The following is a 19,174-nucleotide window of genomic DNA, read 5'->3' as shown; positions in this document are numbered from 1 at the left end:
TTTGCTCAGTCAGTTTGAACATTGTAAAATTGTTCAACTCCAGACTTTAAGTATTGTTTTGTAAGAAGTCCTGCCAGTGCGTGAGATGAGAGAAACAGAGGCAGCTCCGTAGTAATTACTGTTGTACATGTTTTGCAGCTTGTGCCAATGGAAATAAATATGTTGCACCAAGAAGGAGTTGGCCCGTCTTTCAAAAGTGTAACATTAACGTTAATTAAACTAAAAACACAGAGGTGCAGCGAGTGACGTAACCTTCTCATTTCTCTGTGACGGTCGTGATTGGTTCGGCTCGGCCTTAGCCGCCAATCAACAACTTGTCTACCGTGCGTGGCCACACCCACCTTCTTTCGTGCAGAAAGAAGGTGGGTGTGGTTTATCAGGCTACACAGATAGAGCCCAGGTGGTGCTCAAGCACCTGCCCCTTTGCCCTGTGCCCTTTAAGTGCCCTTCTCCAGACCAGTTTTTTTCTCTCCCCAATATTAAGTGTTATTTCATTCATCCATTATCGTTCTTAGATATTTGCCCTACTGAGCCAACATGTGCTGAAAATACAGTTTTAATGCGCAACAACTTCATATCGCGCCTCCTCCTCTGCCTCTCGAGCCGCGGCGGCGCTGACGCTCCTGATCAATAAAGAGCAGCTGTGCCGGCCCCGTGTTTCCCCGTAAGATGGTACAGCCCGTCTAAGACACGGGAGTAAAGTAAACAAAGTAAATTCGATAACTTTATGAACGAGCCAGCGCGACATGACTGGATTATTAAGGGGAAAGGAAACGAGAGGAAACGAAAGGGCCGACAGGGCGAGACCGTCAGTGGTAAGAAGTCAGTCACTTTAGCGGTTCTGTTTGTTGCTATAAAATGATCTTAAAATGAGCTGTATTATTCAGACTAAGTCAGGGCTGAGCGTAGACCAGGTCCAGAGCAGTGTGAGCTGAGGTAAGGGACAGAGAAGGTGAGGAGGTGCCTGGGTTCTGGACACTGTGCATCTGTGGGAGGATTATTGTTTTTTAAGATAATTTTGACATGGACAAAGGAATGATATTGACAAACCAGATGTTTTAAGTGTAGGCTATAGCACCTTTGCATTTGGCCTATTTTATTTGTATTTGTGCTAATATTAAGTGCAGAGCCTTGTGATAGTCCTACATTGTCCTCTAAAGTCAATCCAGTTTATTAATAGGTCCACATAATTGGACATTTTATGTTGCTGTGTTTATCAATGGTCTGTTAGTGTCAGTAGTTTCAGAAAAATCACTTCTTTTTCTTGCAGGGGTGCCCTTTTGTCTTGGTTGAGCACCTGCCCCTCAAAATGTCTGTGCACGTCACTGTGTACATGCATGACTTTGCTGTTTGATGTAAAGATGGTTTGTTTGTCTGGTTGTTATTGATTGCTTGGTCCTGTTTTGTACAGGCCAGGTTTCCATGCTGGATGGCGAGCTAAGGCCTCGAGCCTACGGAAAAAAGCCCAAAAGACTAAGGTAGGAGGCGCTGCAGCCACACACACACACACACACACACACACACACACACACACACACACACACACACACACACACACACACACACACACACACACACACACACACACACACACACACACACACACACACACACACACACACACACACACACACACACACACACACACACACACACACAGAGCTACGCTCAATCGTCCAATACGGACAATCTACCAATGAACTTTGGACTCGGTTTTAATGGTTTAATTTAAGACCAATGAACTCTTGATACTGACTGTGTCAATCAATCGTGTGCACTGTGTAAATATGTTGTAAATACTTCCCCCGCACTGTAAAAACAAATACACTACAATTAAGAACTGCAACACTGTGTCCGCTTCCATTGAGCACCTCATTTTCCTCCGAGCCGAACCTTGTCTTCTGAATAACCGAGCCTATCATCACATCATACCTGAGTACTATTCTCTAACTGCAGCATCATACATGCTACACAGGCGATACAACACAAAGTTAATTCTGTATTCAAATGAAAGTACATTTTTAGGCCCAGAGGCCTGCTGGCGCAAGGGCCTATTGTAATCGCAATCACAGCGCAGCGCACGAAAACAGTCCCCATTTCAACCGTAAACTCACCGTGTAAAACCGTGCCCTTTATACTTATTAATGCATTAAAATGAATGGGGGTATATAGTGCGCCGTGGGGCTCCACCTCAGATCCCCACGGCGTGTCGGACCCTCCAGAGGCTGCAGTTGTGCATAAACCTTCTATCCGGCCTCCCCTAAACTGTTCATTGAAGCTGAAGCAGAAACGGCTGCAGTGGCTCAGAAATACATGAGACTCATTTTCAAACAGTCTTGTTCACTGATGAGGCCGTGTGACCCTGGATGCTCAGATGGATGGAGGTGAATGGAAACAATGTCCCAACAAGGCTGTGACGTCAGTAAGGAGGGGGCGGAGCCTATCAGATCCTGTTTAAGGTCAGACGCTGCAGGTGAACAGGGAAACTTTTAAAATGTAGAGACATCAATTTGAAACCCCTGCCGTGATGTAAATATAAGAAAAAGTGTTGCAAGTTTTCGGTTATTCTATGTTTTTATATAAAAAATAAGGTGTTTCATGCCAAAAAATGCCCTGAATCTTCCATATTTTTGGTGACAAATGGTTTGAGCCAGATTCAAATAGATGGTTTTATTTTGTGACATATTTGTAACAAAGCCCTTTATTTTGTTCAAAAATAAGCTGTTCAGTGAAAAAAAAATCTATCAAAAATTTCAAATATTCAAATATATCTATATAGATATTCAAAACTAAACTTGACTGTGAAAAAATATTAAAACTATTGTTCAGTCCAAAACTAAATTTGAAGTCTGTATTTGAATTTTTGAATTATTTTAGTTGTGCGGACGTTTTTCTTTTTCAGCTTCATAGTCGACTTCGGTCCTGCACACTATTTAGATTGGATGTGCGTGTTTTTCCTTTTTAACGCTAAGTCTGCATTTGAAGTCGCACCGATTTGCGAAAAATGCATTTGGATGAAATGCCTCTTGAAATTACAATTCTCTATTTACATAAATCTATGGAGAAAGATTGAATCAGTGCGATGTTTAAACATGTTCTCGTATAACATGTTATAGGTATATCTTTAGCTTCCAGGTGAGTTTATATGTTCAGAGACTAATTTGGCCCAAAACCTGAAAAAAAAGTCGTTTTGCCTGTAGTGTCTCCCTGTAAAAGGAAACTATTTCCAGTGAGTTTTTGTTTACTGATATATAATTCTCGTAATTGTTATGTTTTTGAAATGCTGATAACATTACTAAAAGAGCCATCTATGGTTACTGCTCTTAAGTTCAAAATACTCCCTTCCTGGAGTCGCCGCCTTAACGTGGTGGAGGGTTTGAGCCTGAATGATCCTGGAGCTCTGTGGTCGGGGTCTCAGTGCTCCTGTAGGGTCTCCCAGGGCAAACAGGTCCTATAGGTGACGGGTCAGACAAAGAGCGGTTCAACAGGCCCGGTTAGAACCATGAGGCCGTCCTTCTGTGGACCCACCACCTGCAGGAGGCGCCATAAGGGCTGGTGCAATGTGATTTGGGCAACTCCAGCTGCCCCCACAACCCGACAACGGACAAGTGGAAGAAAATGGATGGATGGATGGAAGTTCAAAATACTAACACAGCAATCAGACACAATGGAAGAATTTATGATTTATTTCTTGAGATTTAATAGTTGTACCATTCAGCAAGGACAGAGACATGTGATTTATTGTGTGCAGTTATCTGAAACAAAAAAAAACAGAAACAGAAAATTTGAAATATAAAAGAAAACAATTTAGCACACATTGTCACAAATAAGTGGTTTACACAAAACTTGCATTTATTGGTCACAAAAGTCATTCCACCTATTACATGCTCTAAATCAGTCAATAGACTTATAGTAAAAGTTGATTCACGTTGATGCTATTTGTATTGTGAAAATTAGCTTTTATTGTGAACTAGTTTAACTCAATTTGTAGTAGGATAAAGCTGCTTTGTTCTTTTGGTCCATCCGAATTTTCATTTTTTCCAGTTTCTGCAGCTTGATCGGGTCTCCTCTCTCGCTCATCTTCTTGATGAGGAACTCCAGATGGTCATACGTAGACAAGGCGTCAGCGTTTAGGGCAATCATCTCCAGCTGCTCAATGATGTGGAAGGACTGATCCAGAATCTGGTTTTTGGTTTTCTCCAGCTCAGACATTTGTCTCTCCATTTCCTCCAACAGACTGCTTTTCTGGTCACTCTGGGCTTTGTTGATGTCATACTTTCTCTTCATATCGGCCTTGGTCTTGGTCACTGTCCTGGTGCGGGTCACGTAGATCCAGTTCTCTTTCACATGAGATTTTACTGCGCACTTGCCAGAACATGAGGTACAGGCCCCATCTTTCATGACTTCACACCAGGAAGGATCCCAGGCCCAGGTGCATCCTGGGTAATGGCAGTTCTCCTTACATTTTTCGCAGGTCACAGCTTTGTTGTCCCACCAAGCATCAATCTCTTCTTTCTCTTTGTATGTTTCTTCTACCGGAAAGGAGAAGTTTTCATTTTCCATCATCTCACTTTGAAATTTCTTCAGTTGTGCTGTCTCTGAATCGATAACCTTCTGATTCATTTCCACTTCATGCACACGTTCCTTCAGGTTCTGGATGCAAGCTGTGAGTCGGATTCTCTCTTTCATCACTTTCACTGTTTCCTTCAGGGACTGTGGCTTAGCTTGGCCCAGAAAATCAGTGAAAAGTTTCATTCCATCTTCAGAGGTCTCGAAGGTGAATCGTGCAAATTTTTCATTTTCGATCTTCTCTTTTTGGCGGTTGTTGAAAATGAAGTGCATGGGCATTTTTTTTCCATCTAAGGCACATTTAATCCCTGCATCCTTTAGAGCTCGGAGGGCATTTGTTGGTGTTCCTCCATCTGAGTGAGTCAGCATAGCCACGATGTTCTTCTCCATGTCTTTCCCAAACAGAGAGGTGACAGAGTTGAAGATGTAGGTCATTTTATCGTCCAGCCTGTTCAATGCAGCCTTCACCACCAAACCCACCACATCAATAACAGCCACGCCCTCGGGGACACTGAACAGGTCCTGGAGTTTCTTCGTCACAATGTCATCATATTCCTTTCCTCTGGTGTCTCCATATCCCGGCGTGTCGATGATGGTCAGGGAATAAGGCACCACTGCCCCCTCGAATCCAAACACTTCATAAACGGACACTGCTGAGGTCAGACTGCCCGAATGAGATTTTGTGTGTCTGTCGGAGTCCTTCTCTTCCGGGATGATCTCAAACCAGACTTTGTCTTCAAACGCCACCCCCATCACACAGTTGACCAAAGCGTTTATCAGAGTGGACTTCCCGGTTCCAGTTTCTCCCACCAAAAGAATGGTTCTATTTTGGTATTTTGAGTCACGTTTCCCAAAAGTAAGCCTCCTGAGCTTAGAATCTTTGTCTGGCAGTTTGTCCAGATTCTCTCTCTCCAGCTTCAGCTGATAAAGCTCAGGGGGTCCATGATCGGTCCTTGTGCTTTCTTCTTTGCACCTCTCAAGCTTTGATGACATTTTTCACCTAAAAGAAGAGACAAATCAGAAATCATTGTTAAATTTGTCATCAAACCAGTTTCATTTCTTTTGGTTCATATTGGCATGTTCCAATTTCTTATTTCCAAAATATGTGTTCAGTCATTTTGCGCATCCCTTGTGTTCTGTTGGGGCATTTCGTGGCACTTTTTGCAATTTTTTGCTCTTAATTTGGCCTTAACTTTTTCCATATTTGAGATATTTTAATATTTTTTGGTTAAAAAACATTATCAAAATATAATTTAAACATTTTATATTGGTCACTGATGCCCATAATCTCATGTTAGTGGCTTTTTGTCCCACTTTTTTGACGGCTGTAAAAAATATTGTTGTTTTTTTAACTTTTTTCACATAATTATGTCAATCCACTTCTTTTGCGTTTCTCTTGAAACTTGGGCTGCCGACTTCTGTCACTCGTTCTCGTGCCGGGGCACATATAAAAAGTGAGTTTGGGCAGAATTTGGATTTACATTTTAAAACACTCTTCGCTTTTTACAGTTTTTTTAGTTTTTATGTAAAGTTGAGTTTTCACATTTCTGTCCCATTGACTCCCATTATAAACTCACTTTTTCACACTTTAAAATCAGATTGTTTTGGTTTTTTGTGGTTTCGTCTGATCAGAAGAGGAAACATTCGTGATTTTTACAGTGATTTGTTTACTGTGATTTTTTTTACAGTGATTTTTGTGCTTGTACCGCCTTTGCTCTGCCCAATCCCGTCAGACCTTGGAAGCTCAGCAGGAAGGGCCTGGTCAGTACTTGAATGGGAGACCGTTTAGTAACACCAGGAAGCCGAGCGAATGTAGTGAGTGAGTGAGTGGTTGGTGGGGGTCGGAGGGGCCGATGGCGCAGACTGGTTGCCTCGCTTCTGTCAGTCTACCCCAGGGCAGCTGTGGCTACAATAGTAACTTACCACCACTGAGTATGGAGTGAATGAACAGTGCAATGTAAAGCGTCTTTGAGTGTCCAGAAAAGCGCTGTATAAAACCAATGCATTATTGTCATTAGGCCTGAGCGGCCTGCAGGGCTGGTGAAGGGCCTCTTGTAATCGTATAGAGGAGCGCACAAAACGAGCGCGAAGCGCGTGCACATGTATCAGAAAACAAACATTGTAATTGGACAGACACTCACTCAAAGTGCACAGAGCGCACAGAAAAAATGAGCGCGAAGCGCTCCCCTCCTCTCAAACACTAATGCACTCCTCTTGTCGTGCACGTCTCGTGCACATACATATATAATGCAAAAATCAACATTGTAATTGTACAGAACCCATAAAAGTCAATGGGCGACTGGACCTCTACCATGCGGTAGGAATGCGCGAGCACTTTCCACAAATATATAGTTTATGGTGCCCGCATAAGCGGAAACACTGTTTTTGTGTGAGAATATTATTCTTTCTTTCTTTCTTTCGCGCCGTCGCAATTTTCACCCAGTGAACATCGCCGAAAAGTCCCAGATTTTGGCCCAAAAAAAACCCTGATCCGACGAAACTTTTGACTATTTCCAAAATTTGTATTTCAAAATAATGGCGCGTTAGCGCCACCTCAGTTTTATTTTAACATTGCGAGATAGGACGCGGGAAAAAATGAAGTTTGTCGTAGAATCCTAAAAATCGGTACAGACGTGCATCATGACAAGTTGAGCAAAAAATATTATTGTGGCAATATGTCGGCCATTTTGGATGGATGAAGTTTTTTGCAATTAATCGCAAACAATAAATGGCTCCCATTCGCACATATGAAGCCCGATTTTGATCATTTTTTTGTCAGGTGTTAAAGTCACAGTCCTAAACACTCTCATTAGGCAAAATTCAAATTTGGCGCAATAGCGCCCCCTATAGGAATTATATGGTGAGTACAAATTTTAGTTTTACGAAAATTTAAGTAATTTGGCACAAAATTCTATTTAGTCGCTCCGATCAGAAAAGTCAATCACACCTATGCCATGTTTTTCACGGTGTTGCCGTAGCGATGACCAGAATGTCCCATTTTATTCTGATGGAAAAATGTTAAACTCCATAATTCAGCAACATGAGCTTTTTCTATCTCCTCCGAGGAAAACCTGGTGAAGAAGATCTAGAGACGTGAAGAACCAAAGGTTATCCAAAGTACTTGGACAAACTAAGTATTTTCAACCTAATTTACATTTAAAAATATGCTTCAGTTTTCAGATATAGCGTGATACAAATTCATACACCACGCTCCAAATTATTATGAAAATTGTATTTCAGTATCAAAAAGGTAAAGAAAACAACAATAATAATGAAACTCATGGATGGTATCGTGTCTTGGGGCTCTATGAATCACTGACATTAATCTCAGAGACCTGGGATGAGTAGTTTCAGGTTAAGCCCAGTTAAGGGAAAAACTACTGAAAAAGGATGTTCCACTTTATTATGCAGATCATCATTTTCAAGCAATATGGGAAAGAAAAAGGGTCTTTCTGCTGATGAAAAGTGTGAAATACTTGAATGTCTTGGTCTAGGTATGAAAACCTTCAATATTTCATGAAAGATTAAGAGTAATCATCGAACTGATAAGAGATTTGTGGATGATTCAGACACACTCAGTGCAGATAAAGGCACAATGAGGACGGTTTCAGCCAGACAAACACATCAGATTAAGAGAACAGCTGCTACAAAGCAGCATACAGATATTTGAAGCTGCTGGTGCCTCTGGAGTCTCTGAACATGAAGGTGTCGGACCCTCCAGAGGCTGCAGTTGTGCATAAACCTTCTCTCCGGCCTCCCCTAAACTGTTCATTGAAGCTGAAGCAGAAACGGCTGCAGTGGATCAGAAATACATGAGACTCATTTTCAAACAGTCTTGTTCACTGATGAGGCCGTGTGACCCTGGATGGTCAGATGGATGTTGATGAACGACCACAATGTCCCAACAAGGCTGTGACGTCAGTAAGGAGGGGGCGGAGTCAGAATCATGAGGAGAGAGCTGGTCGGCCCCTTTAGGATCCCTGAAGGTCTGAAAATGACCTCTTTCTGACTGACCACTTTCTTCTCTGCTACAAAAAGAAGAGCCGTGTTTTCCCGAACAAAATCCTCTTCATCATGAAAACACACCATGTCCTGCTGTAAAGAAAACCTCTGCATCACTGGCTGCTATGGGCAGAAAAGGAGAGAAACTCATGATGTGGACCCCCTCCTCCCCTGACCTCAACCCTGTTGAGAACCTTTGGAGCCTCAAGCAAAACTTCTGTGAGGGTGGGAGGCAGTTTTCATCCAAACAGCAGCTCTGGGAGGTTGTCCCTTGTGTTGCCTTCGTGGGTCTTTTTGACCCGCTGTCATGTTCCAGGCATTTGGATGCAAGGTGACACAAGGGGGCGCCCTTCCAATCTACTCAGTGTAAATGTGAGTTGACTTTCTTCAGAGTGAGACTTTAGATCAGACATGAGTGACAGTAACATGAGGCTAAACACAGTGAGCTCTTTGTTTGCAGTAAAAAGGCTGAGGCCTCATTGCTCTTCAGTCACAGACTGAGAAGTGAAGAAGGAAGTGATGGAGCTTCTGCTTTAGACACAACTTCAGGCGGGAGTCCACACACAGCCCGACCATCATAAAAGGAGAAGTCATTGATTCTGTCTCTGAGCACAAGTATCTGGGTGTGATCTTAGACGACAAATTAAAGTGGGATTTAAATACAGATCACGTCACAAAAAAGGGTCAACAGAGACTATATTTTATGAAGAAACTGGTCCTTTCAGGTGGATAGAAACATGTTGAAAATGTTCTACAGTTGCTTTTGTGGAGAGTGCTCTGACTTCCTGGATCATCTGCTGGTTTCGGGGCCATGACTGAGGCACAAAAGAACTCCCTCAGGAAAATATGTACAGTCGCAGCAAAACCCTCGGTGTTCCTCTGAAGGGTCTGCAGGACATTTATTTTGCTCGAGCTCTAGATAAAGCAGACATGATATTATCGGACTCAGAACATTCTCTGTTTAGAGAGTTTGAGCTGCTCCCCTCAGGTCGAAGGTACAGGAGCCCCGCCCTGACTAAAAACAGGACCAGGCATTTGTGGCACAAGCTATTTTACAATTAAACAAACCAACAATACGAAGTAACCAACCAATTATTATTCTGCACAGCTGGTCTGTCAGAGAAGGTTTTTAAGGAATGTAGATCATGATTTTAACATAATTTAAACTGAGGTTGCCGGGCCGTGGTTTGTTTTTTGTGTGTTGTCAGTGTTTGGATCTGTCTGCTGTGTCACTGTTATATTTGTGTATCTCCACTCACTGCAAATGAATTTCCCCACGGGGACAATACATTTCTACTACTATTTTCTACTACTACAGAACTGCAGACTTCTGCTGCAGGTAAGAGTCATATCATATTCTGAAACTCAAATATGTAGTGAAAACATAATATATGGGAAATTATTATTACAACTACAAAAAGAAAAATATCCCCCAAAAAATGTTGTTTTATTTACTCGCATTCTAAAAAACAAAAGAAAAAAAAAACTCTAACATTTGTATCTGCTGTAGGTCATGTCTGAGTCATGGTGGGTCATGGTGGACCATGACAGATGTGGACAGGACTGTGGTAGATCTACTTTCACTTTGGGGGAAATAGTTACTATAGTAACTGTTGAAGAAATGAACCTCACGAGCTTCTTCTGTAACATCTGTCCACATCAGTCCTGCTGCACCACGACTCAGAGGAACTGGGACAAACATGACTCTACAGCAGATACAAATGACCTGGGTTTGTTTGGGTTTTTTAGTTTTTTAGAATGAGAGTAAATAAAAAAACACATTTTTGATTAGATACGTGATTTTCAAATATTTTTCTTTTTGTAATTGTAATAATATTTTTCCATATATTATGTCTGAAGTTGTGTCTAAAGCAGAAGCTCCATGACTTCCTTCTTCACTTCTCAGTCTGTGACTGAAGAGCAATGAGGCCTCAGCCTTTTTACTGCAAACAAAGAGCTCAGTGTGTTTAGCCTCATGTTACTGTCACTCATGTCTGACCTAAAGTCTCTCTGAAGAAAGAGAGAACCCTAACCCTAACCCATTTACACTGAGAAGGTTGGAAGCAGAGTTAATTTCGTCGACTAAAATATTTAGTCTTAATTTTAGTCAAAGCGATATTTTTGTGACTAAAATTGGACTAAAACTAAATTAAAAGTTTCTCATGAGACTAAAACTGTGACTAAAATGTCCAGATATTTGAGTCGACTAAAATCAGACTAAATAAAAATGAAAAGGAGAGACTAAAATCATCCAAACTTGTATTGAGCGTCTGAAAGAGCCTCAGATCATGTTTAAAGGATCAGCTCTGAGCTTTGTTCATGTGGAGCAGAAACATGAAGCAGAGGAACAACATTAAACATGATTAGAATCAAGATTATCAATGCAAAGTCCACTCAATTAGTCTTAATTTCAGTCGACTAAAACTAGACTAAAATTGAATTACATTTTTGTCAAAAGACTCAAACTAAATTAAAATATGTTTTCAAACTTAACACTGGTTGGAAGGGCGCCCCCTTGTGTCACCTTGCATCCAAATGTCCGGAACGTTACAGCGAAGGCAACACAAGGGTTATTCTAACATCCTGCAAAGAAATCCAAGCAGAAACTCACAAGTTTAATGGATTTAAGAATTGTGAAGCTGCTCAAAGAAGCTCCTTTGGTAAAATATAACTCGACCTATTGAGATGTTTTTGATTGAAATATCTTTTGATTTCAGTAAATATGACCTCCTAATGCTACAGATTCAACAAATGACCATTTTCAGTTAATTACAAGCTTTAAAATGTATTGAAACAATGAGTTGCAGAATAATTTGGTGGATTTTGAGGTTTTTACTGTATTTATTTTTGAAATAAATACTGATCCTCAACCAGTTAAAGACTTGAAAATGATGCCGACTTTCATTTGAGTCGACCGTTTAGGAAATCAGAGAAAAATGTCATTTACATAATAATTTGAAACGCGGTGACACATTTTTCTCTGAATAATGTATAAATTAAGAGCAGAGTTCTCAGCATTGTCAAAAAACGTTTTTTCGGACAAAAACTTGCCCGAGAGGGCACATTAGCACATTCCAAAAATCCTAAAACTAAGACCCTCGGGAAAAAAAACAAAAAAACAAACAATACCGTAAATGTAGATTGAGGGAGACAAAAGGGGGCAGGGCGGTCGGCAAGGGCCGATAATCGCCGCTTGTGGCTATATTTATTATTATTATTATTACAGTTCAAACTGAATTTTGAGCATTTGCTCTGAACATGCATTTTCATGGGGGAAGAGCTTATACGGGGCGCTGGGGGAGGTCTGTGGGAGGTATTGGTGGGTGTTGGAGGGTTTGTAAGCTGGGGGTGGTTGTTTACAAATATGTAATCAAGCAGCTATTATAAAACACACCTAAACACAGATTATAAAAAATACACACACATCCCCCAAACACACCTAGACCCCGCCCCAAACCAGTATATCCCTCAACCCCACCTACAACACCCTTACATCCCGCCCTAGACCAGTATAATCACCCACACAGTCCCAACATCTGCCATCACACCTCCACCCCACGCCAGGCTAGTGCACCCCCACACGCTCTCACAAGGTGTGTTTTATAAAGAGCTCCTTGATTTCAGTCATATCTGTAAACATAACACCTGACAAATACCCCCACCAAAGACAACCACCCCCAACTTACAAACCCTCCAACACCCCCCAATACCTCTCACAGACCTCCCCCAAGGCCCTGTATAAGCTCCTCCCCCATGAGCCTCATAACTCCACAGAAACAGCCTCACTGTGAGATTAGGTTTATTCCCATAGAAATGCATTGAAAATGCAATTTCAGGGAAATTGCTCGAAATTCAGTTTGAACTATAAAAATCACAAATGTTTCCTCCTCTGATCAGAAGAAACACAAATAACCAAAACAATCTGGTTTTAAAGTGTGACGGCAGAGCCATGATTACGTTTTTTGTTATTTTTTTAAACTGGCTTATAATAGTAAAATATTTTTATATTTTTTCAGACTTTGATAGTTTTGTGCAAAAGTGGATTAACATAATTAAGAGAAAAAAGTTAGATTTTTTTTAATCTACAATATTTTTACAGCCGTCAAAAAAGTGGCACAAAAAGCCACTAACATGAGATTAGGGCAGTGTTTCTTAACATGACATAAGGGTTAAACAGTGCTTTTCACGGCCAGAACTTGATGTCTGTCTCACGTCACTGTAAATGAGCCAGAACTGTGGAAATATTTACATGAATCACAGTCTAGAACCATTTTGATTGATCATTATGGGTCATGCTGTAAGGCCGTGCTGTCCTCTGTAGAACAGACATGATTCCATAATAAATATATAGGCTAAACACATTCACTAATGATAATTTGGCAAATGCTCACGTCCACAGCAGCTTCTAAATGCTCTCACTGAGGAAGGTGTGCTCCTGCTAAAACATCATTACTATGAGGAAAGACCTACCTTTGCAGAGCTTCATGTCACCTTTAGAGCAGAGTCCGACTCTAATACAATCAAGTCAAAATCTGTAATCAGAGCTGAACTATGTCCTTTTGTTTACGCATATTAAGTAGCCATGTGACCTCCTGTTTACAGCTGTTTGAGCTCCCAGAGTCTGAATCTGCTCTAAAGGCGGCATGTTCAAAGGTAAGTTTTTAACAATAATAATGCTACAAGCAGGAGCAGGCCCTCCTCAGTGAGAGGATTTATATGTTGCTGTGGTTGTTAGCATTAGCCGCGTTAGCACATCTGTATTTTAGATTGTGAATGGACTCTAAGTAAGAATTGTATAAACCTGCTGTTTCTGCCCAGGAACCACGGAGGAACATGAGCCTGTAGCTAACTCTGGTCTGTGCAACACAGTTGACAGTTGTCAATGTCCCTGTGAAATTAATAAATAAATAAAACTCACGTTTTGATCGAGCTCGGTCTTTACAAACACTGCTCTGAGTTTGGTAACGTGTCGTAGTCTTCGTTAATCTGTGGAAGAGAAGCACAGTTTAAGAGACACTTCACAGTAATCATCTTCAAAGACAGTTATCACATATATTTAACAAACAAAATATTCAATAAGTAGTAAAAGGAAGAATTAAGCCACATTTATAAACTGGTGACAATAGTGTAAGTCATTACAGAGCCTCCATTGTTAAGAAGAGTCACTCTTACCTTCACTGTGGGACAGGAAACTGTGGCATCGTTGGCACATCACTCTTTTATAGGGTTGGGGTTAGAGCTGCCAGGGTCACATGGTTTCAGAGAATCTTCATACAGGTCACATGGTTTCAGAGAATCTTCATACAGGTCACATGGTTTCAGAGAATTATTCATTTAATCAGAGTATCAATGAGACCTGTATTCTATGAGGCTTGTCAAACAAATGTTTCAGTATCAGTATGAACATGTACATTTGAAAAATAGTGAACAGGATCGAGGTGGTGGCTTTGACTTCAGTTTGTAAATGTGGATTTATTTGTTTTGTTTCTATTGCCATGGAATTTATTTTGGAAAACGTTTCCCTTGTACTGGATACAGTTACTGAAAATGAGTACTCTAAATATATGCATTCTGTTACTCCCTAACACCGGGTTAATGCAGCAAAGATTGACCTCAATCGTCCAGGCAGATACAACACAGAATGGTTCATCTTCAACTGGGAATTTTTATACATACAAGTCAATTCAATGCGCCGATTAAATTCCAACAAGTTTGGCAAGATGTGCCTGGTGACGGTGCAATCCACAGCACCTGTTACTTTGAAGTATGTCACCACCCAATCTACTGTACATCTGATGGGACTCAGCAGCTTTTGAAGGAAGTAACTGGATGATTCTCAAAACGTCGGGCGACAATGTAAAAAAAAAAAAAAAAGAAAGTCCAGTTGAACATTAAGCCTTCTGTGATACATTGCAGTGTTTTTCCTTCACCCAAAAATGATGACTTCAGGGACGTTTTGATAACTTGAGCACTCTCAGGGTAAGTCTGTGGTGGACGGCCCCAGATCAACAATACTGTACACCGGTGATTTCTGCATGTGCTGCATAAGTCACATTTTACAGGCATTTTCTTTTTGTTCTGAACATTTTGAACAGAATCTAAAAGTTAAGTATAATTATCAAATTCACTTTCTTTAATTGTGTTGAAATTATGTTTCACCTCAGTCAATAGTTGCAATAAGTGACTTCATAGCAAAAGTAGCTTTCTGATGTTTTGGGTAAAAAAGGCTGGAGGAGATCTCTGCCTTACAGTCATTGGACTCCGATGCAGAACACTGGGTTTGTGCTGAGAGTGTCACAGGTTTTCTTTTCACGCTACAGCAGTCACATAGGTCAGTATTTCCAAACCCGGGGTATGGGGATCGGACATGACCACAGCCGGGGATACTGGGTTTTCATTCTGTTTCAGTATTACTCTCAAAAAGCTAATGCTAATGATGTTCTAATGACTGAATAATCTGAGTTTAGTTGATCCCTGGGTAAAAGAAAAAGGCAGGACATTGAGGAACAGATTTTTTTGGACAGTGTTAGGGGGAGGCCTGTCTCACATCTTCAGCCTCATTATGTTTAGTCTGGACTCTGGGACCAGCAGCATACCTGCTCCTATATATAATTGGACTGTACAAAAATAGATTGTTTATGAATAAGATTGTTGAAACATGAATTTAATGGACAGATTCAAAATACTGGGATTCTCCTGAACTTTTATTATTGTGTAACTGAGAGTGACCAGTTGTATCACCGTGTGGTTTGGTCTCACTCTGAAAAAGAAGAAGGCTCTGAACACAGTTGTAAAGCTCGACGACTGACTCGAGCTTTAAAACTCGCCAGTGACGCCTCAGGCCGCCCGGCTCAGGCCTTTTCTGAGAGGCTTCCTTCAGTTAGACGGTATCGCTCCATCATATGTTCTACTGATCCACATATGAAAAGTTTCTTTCCTCAAGCTGTGATCACTTTAAACAAGGCACTTCTATTTATATTTATCTGTGTGGACTTTTATTGTACAGTATTTTGCCCTTAGGCTTTATCGTGACAGTGTTTGTTTGTTCTGTTTTTTATATTGTGTCTCTTTACGTGTTTTACATATCGCACTTTGAGCTCTTTGCACATTTTTTTCCAATGTGGTTTTTCAAACTGCAAATGGCCAAAAAATGAATCTGAATCTGATCTTATTCTTGTTCCATCGGCGCTATAGCGTTTGTATAGTTCAAACCGGCTGAAATTCAACGAAGAACTTTTACTCAAGCAATTTAAGTCATTTATCTCATTTAAGACAGTCATGTTTCCAGTGTTGTGCTTTACCTTGGGGTAAAAATCATCGGCTTCAGCCCTCGGTCTGTTTACAAAAAAGAAAATCGTCGCTCCACGAGGGGCCTCTCAGCAGATTTTGTAGCTTGCCTTCCCTGATTCTCTATTTACAATTATAAACAATAGAATGAGAACGTTCAGAGCAGCAGATTGATCCTGCAGCTCCCCCTAGTGGCAACGCGTTTCTTCTCCTCTGCACTTTTCTGAAGTCTTTTGTTTGTATTTATATTTGAACAGGTTGATGTTTGGACATCGTTTACACCATTAACATCAGGCTGAAGCTTTTCAAAGCTGAGCTGTGATTCTGAGTCTGAAGTTTATTTCAGAACGACCAGTGCGTTCTTAGAACCTTCTTTGTATTTGGTTTGGAAACAGTTTGTATCTTGCTTTGTAAAACATCTGTTCAGTTTGGAACTCAACAATGTCACAAAACTTCATGATCTTTGATTTTAACCTCTTAACTCCCGCCTGAACCGGGAGGATCTTTTTCCTCACGTCATCACATTTTTATTCCATCATTTTTTTGTTGGGGATTCAACTCATTTTTGTAACTTTTTTGTCATTTTTTTGTCATTTTTTTTGGTTAAATTTTTATCACATTTTTTTGCCAATTTTTTTAATCAAGTTTTGGTCATTTTTGGGCACATTTTTGCAATTTTTTTGTAGAATATTTAGCACATCTTTGTCAATTTTTGTCAATGTTTTCTCACTTTTTTGTCACATTTCCATTTCCAAAATGTCACAAGAAAATGACAAAAATGTGACAAAAATGTGATAAAAAATGGACCAAAAAAAGACAAAAAAGTTACACAAATTAGTTGAATAACCAACAAAAAAATTATGGAAAAAAAATCTGATGACGTGAGGGAAGAGATCCTCTCGGTTCAGGCGGGAGTTAAGAGGTTAACAGAGGAAACTGTAATAATTACAGAGAATGTATGTTGAAAAATGCAGTAAATGGGCGTAATTGTGGCTACAGAATATGTCATTATAAAAACCTGCATTTCTTTAAATTTAAGGCGAGGCACTACAGGCAAAACTCAATTTTTTCAGTTTTCAGGTTTTGGGCTAAATCTGTCTCTGAACATATAAACTTTCACCCGGAAACAGAAAACATGCCTAATCTTCACAATAACATGTTTAAATATCGCTCTGATTCAATGTTCCCCCATAGACTTATATGGGAGAATGCAATTTCAAGGGCCTTTTTCTCCAAACACATGTTTCTGTCATTGTGGCGACACTATGTCCACGTCAGTCGGACCTAAAGACTTCACATTTTCCAGCCTTGGACTGAACAATATTTGGAAGATTTTTTCAGAGGGATTTTTTATTATTTAATCCCTTAAGCCCCATTTATTGAGTTTTCAATGTCAAAAAATGAGGCGAAAATTAAATTTTTTACACATTTTTCCACTAAAAAACAGCTTATTTTAAAACTAAACAAGAAATCCTGAATCCCCTCTGAGAAAGTCTTGGTAACTCATTCATCAATAAAATGAAAACATACATTTAAATGTAGCTCTGTCCATTATTCAGATTTCGTCGCTGAAAAGATGTGAAATCTGGGGCATTTTTAGGCATAAAACACCTTGTTCTGATATGAAAAGATAAAATAACAGAAAACTTGCCATGTATTTTTTTCTCACATTTATGTCAGTGATCGACGGCAACAGTTTCAAATTGAAATCTGTAAATTTACATTTTTCCCTGTTCACCTGCAGCGTCTCGCCTTAACGGTGTAAAAATGTACATTTTCCATGATCTAACTGTGAAATGTACATTATTAACTGCAAATAATTGTACGGATTTGATTGAAAAGTACAGTTTACTCAGCATTAACAGAGTAAACCGGTAATATTTGCAGCAAATGTATGTAAAATGTCACAGTTTTCAAAAAAATATAGTTATAAAATAAACAGTAATTTTCCATGAACCTGTTAACCTACTTTTTCTGTTGGTAAATCACAGTTTTTACTGTATAATTTGTGCTGAAGTAAAGAAGAAGCATTAAACTCGTATGAACCAAACTCCCTCCGGCCACAGTGGACGTGCGGCCCTGGAGCCTGAGGGCCGCGTGTGGCCCCCGGGCCGTGTTTGTGAAACCGCAGCAGACGGTGCAGCTGCGGCGCCGGCGTCAGGAATGACTGGAATCTGTTTTTTACGGGTTAAAAGCTGCTTTTCCAAAATAATGACAAACAGAAACATCTGCAGCGGCTGGAGGACTCTCATTACTCTCATTACTCCAGGGACAGTACTCGAGTATCTGCAGAGTGTTCAGTCCTCTCACCTTTCTCCAGTTCAGCTTTACCCAAATCTAAAGGTTCACAGCCTGGCCAGTGTCACGCCTCATTTGAAAGCTAAGACCTCTTCCTCGTCACTGACCGCACATCTGCACAGCTGTTTTCAGAGAGACGGTTCTTGAGGCGAGACACTGCAGGTGAACAGGGAAAAATGTATATTTACAGATATCAATTTGAAGCTGTTGCTGTCGATCACTGGGATAAATGTGAGAAAAAATACAAGTTTTCTGTCATTTTATCTTTTCATATAAGAACAAGGTGTTTTATGCCAGTCTGAACCACATTGTCAAAGTGTGTGAAGTGTTGCCTTGGCACATTCACGTATTTCTGAGTAATCTGTAAAAACTCTGATGGCGGCCATTTTAGGGATAGGTTTTTGTCACATTTTTGTTGATTTTTTGTCAAATTTTGGTTAAGTTTTTGTCACATTTTTTTTTATTTTTATTGTAATTTTTTTGTAGAATTTTTGTCACATTTTTTTATTTATTTTTTTGTTGTTGAATTTTTGTCACTTTTTGGTTAAGTTTTTGTCACATTTTTTTTTGTCACTTTTTGTTTGTTTATTTCATTTTTTGTTGAATTTTTGTCACATTTTTTTGAGTTTTTGGCTGATGGCGGCCATTTTAGGGATAGGTTTGCCTGAGTCCTCCTAGGAACGCCCCCACCTCCTGGAGACGCCTCCGAGCTTTGGTCACCAGCCGAGTAACCAACCACTGCTCCTCAGCAGAACCCCCTCCCCACTGATGCCACAGACAGCGTGTGGAGGGGGCGTGTCTAAAGGCTCAGAGGTTCTTAAAGAGACAGAGGCCTATTTCAAGACATTCACTACAGCCATTTTGAGAGAGACATTTTATACAAGGCAGTTATTCTGATTTACTGCATTTACAGACCAGCAGAAGGTTTGTCATCATTGTAGTGGGATATAGACTGGTGCTATGGGACTGACAAAAGCAGAACACCCCCTCTTTAAAGCAGAACACCCCCTCTTTAAAG

The 19,174-nt window shown here is 40.3% G+C and overlaps 2 protein-coding genes across 2 annotated transcripts in view; one reads left to right on the top strand and one right to left on the bottom strand.

Annotated features, from left to right (window-relative positions):
• Window positions 1-3,975: 3,975 nt before the first annotated feature.
• On the bottom strand, window positions 3,976-5,562 carry LOC306981208 (uncharacterized protein; the record flags this gene model as incomplete). Its single annotated transcript, XM_079580771.1, has 1 exon — window positions 3,976-5,562. One exon carries the CDS (start codon window positions 5,560-5,562, stop codon window positions 3,976-3,978), a length of 1,587 nt encoding a protein of 528 aa, XP_079436897.1.
• Window positions 5,563-13,214: 7,652 nt separating this feature from the next.
• The window catches only part of lamb2l (laminin, beta 2-like), a gene marked incomplete at its 5' end in the record, with an annotated part of 80,855 nt that continues 74,895 nt past the window's right edge, over window positions 13,215-19,174 (top strand). The window contains 1 exon segment of the mRNA XM_079580770.1: window positions 13,215-13,224. Within this exon segment, the coding sequence (XP_079436896.1) occupies window positions 13,215-13,224 (10 nt within the window).

The sequence above is a fragment of the Gobius niger genome, assembly GCF_951799975.1.
Source record: "Gobius niger genome assembly, chromosome: 22".
NCBI classification, from domain to species: domain Eukaryota; kingdom Metazoa; phylum Chordata; class Actinopteri; order Gobiiformes; family Gobiidae; genus Gobius; species Gobius niger.
This window is presented reverse-complemented; position numbering and strand designations above follow the sequence as displayed.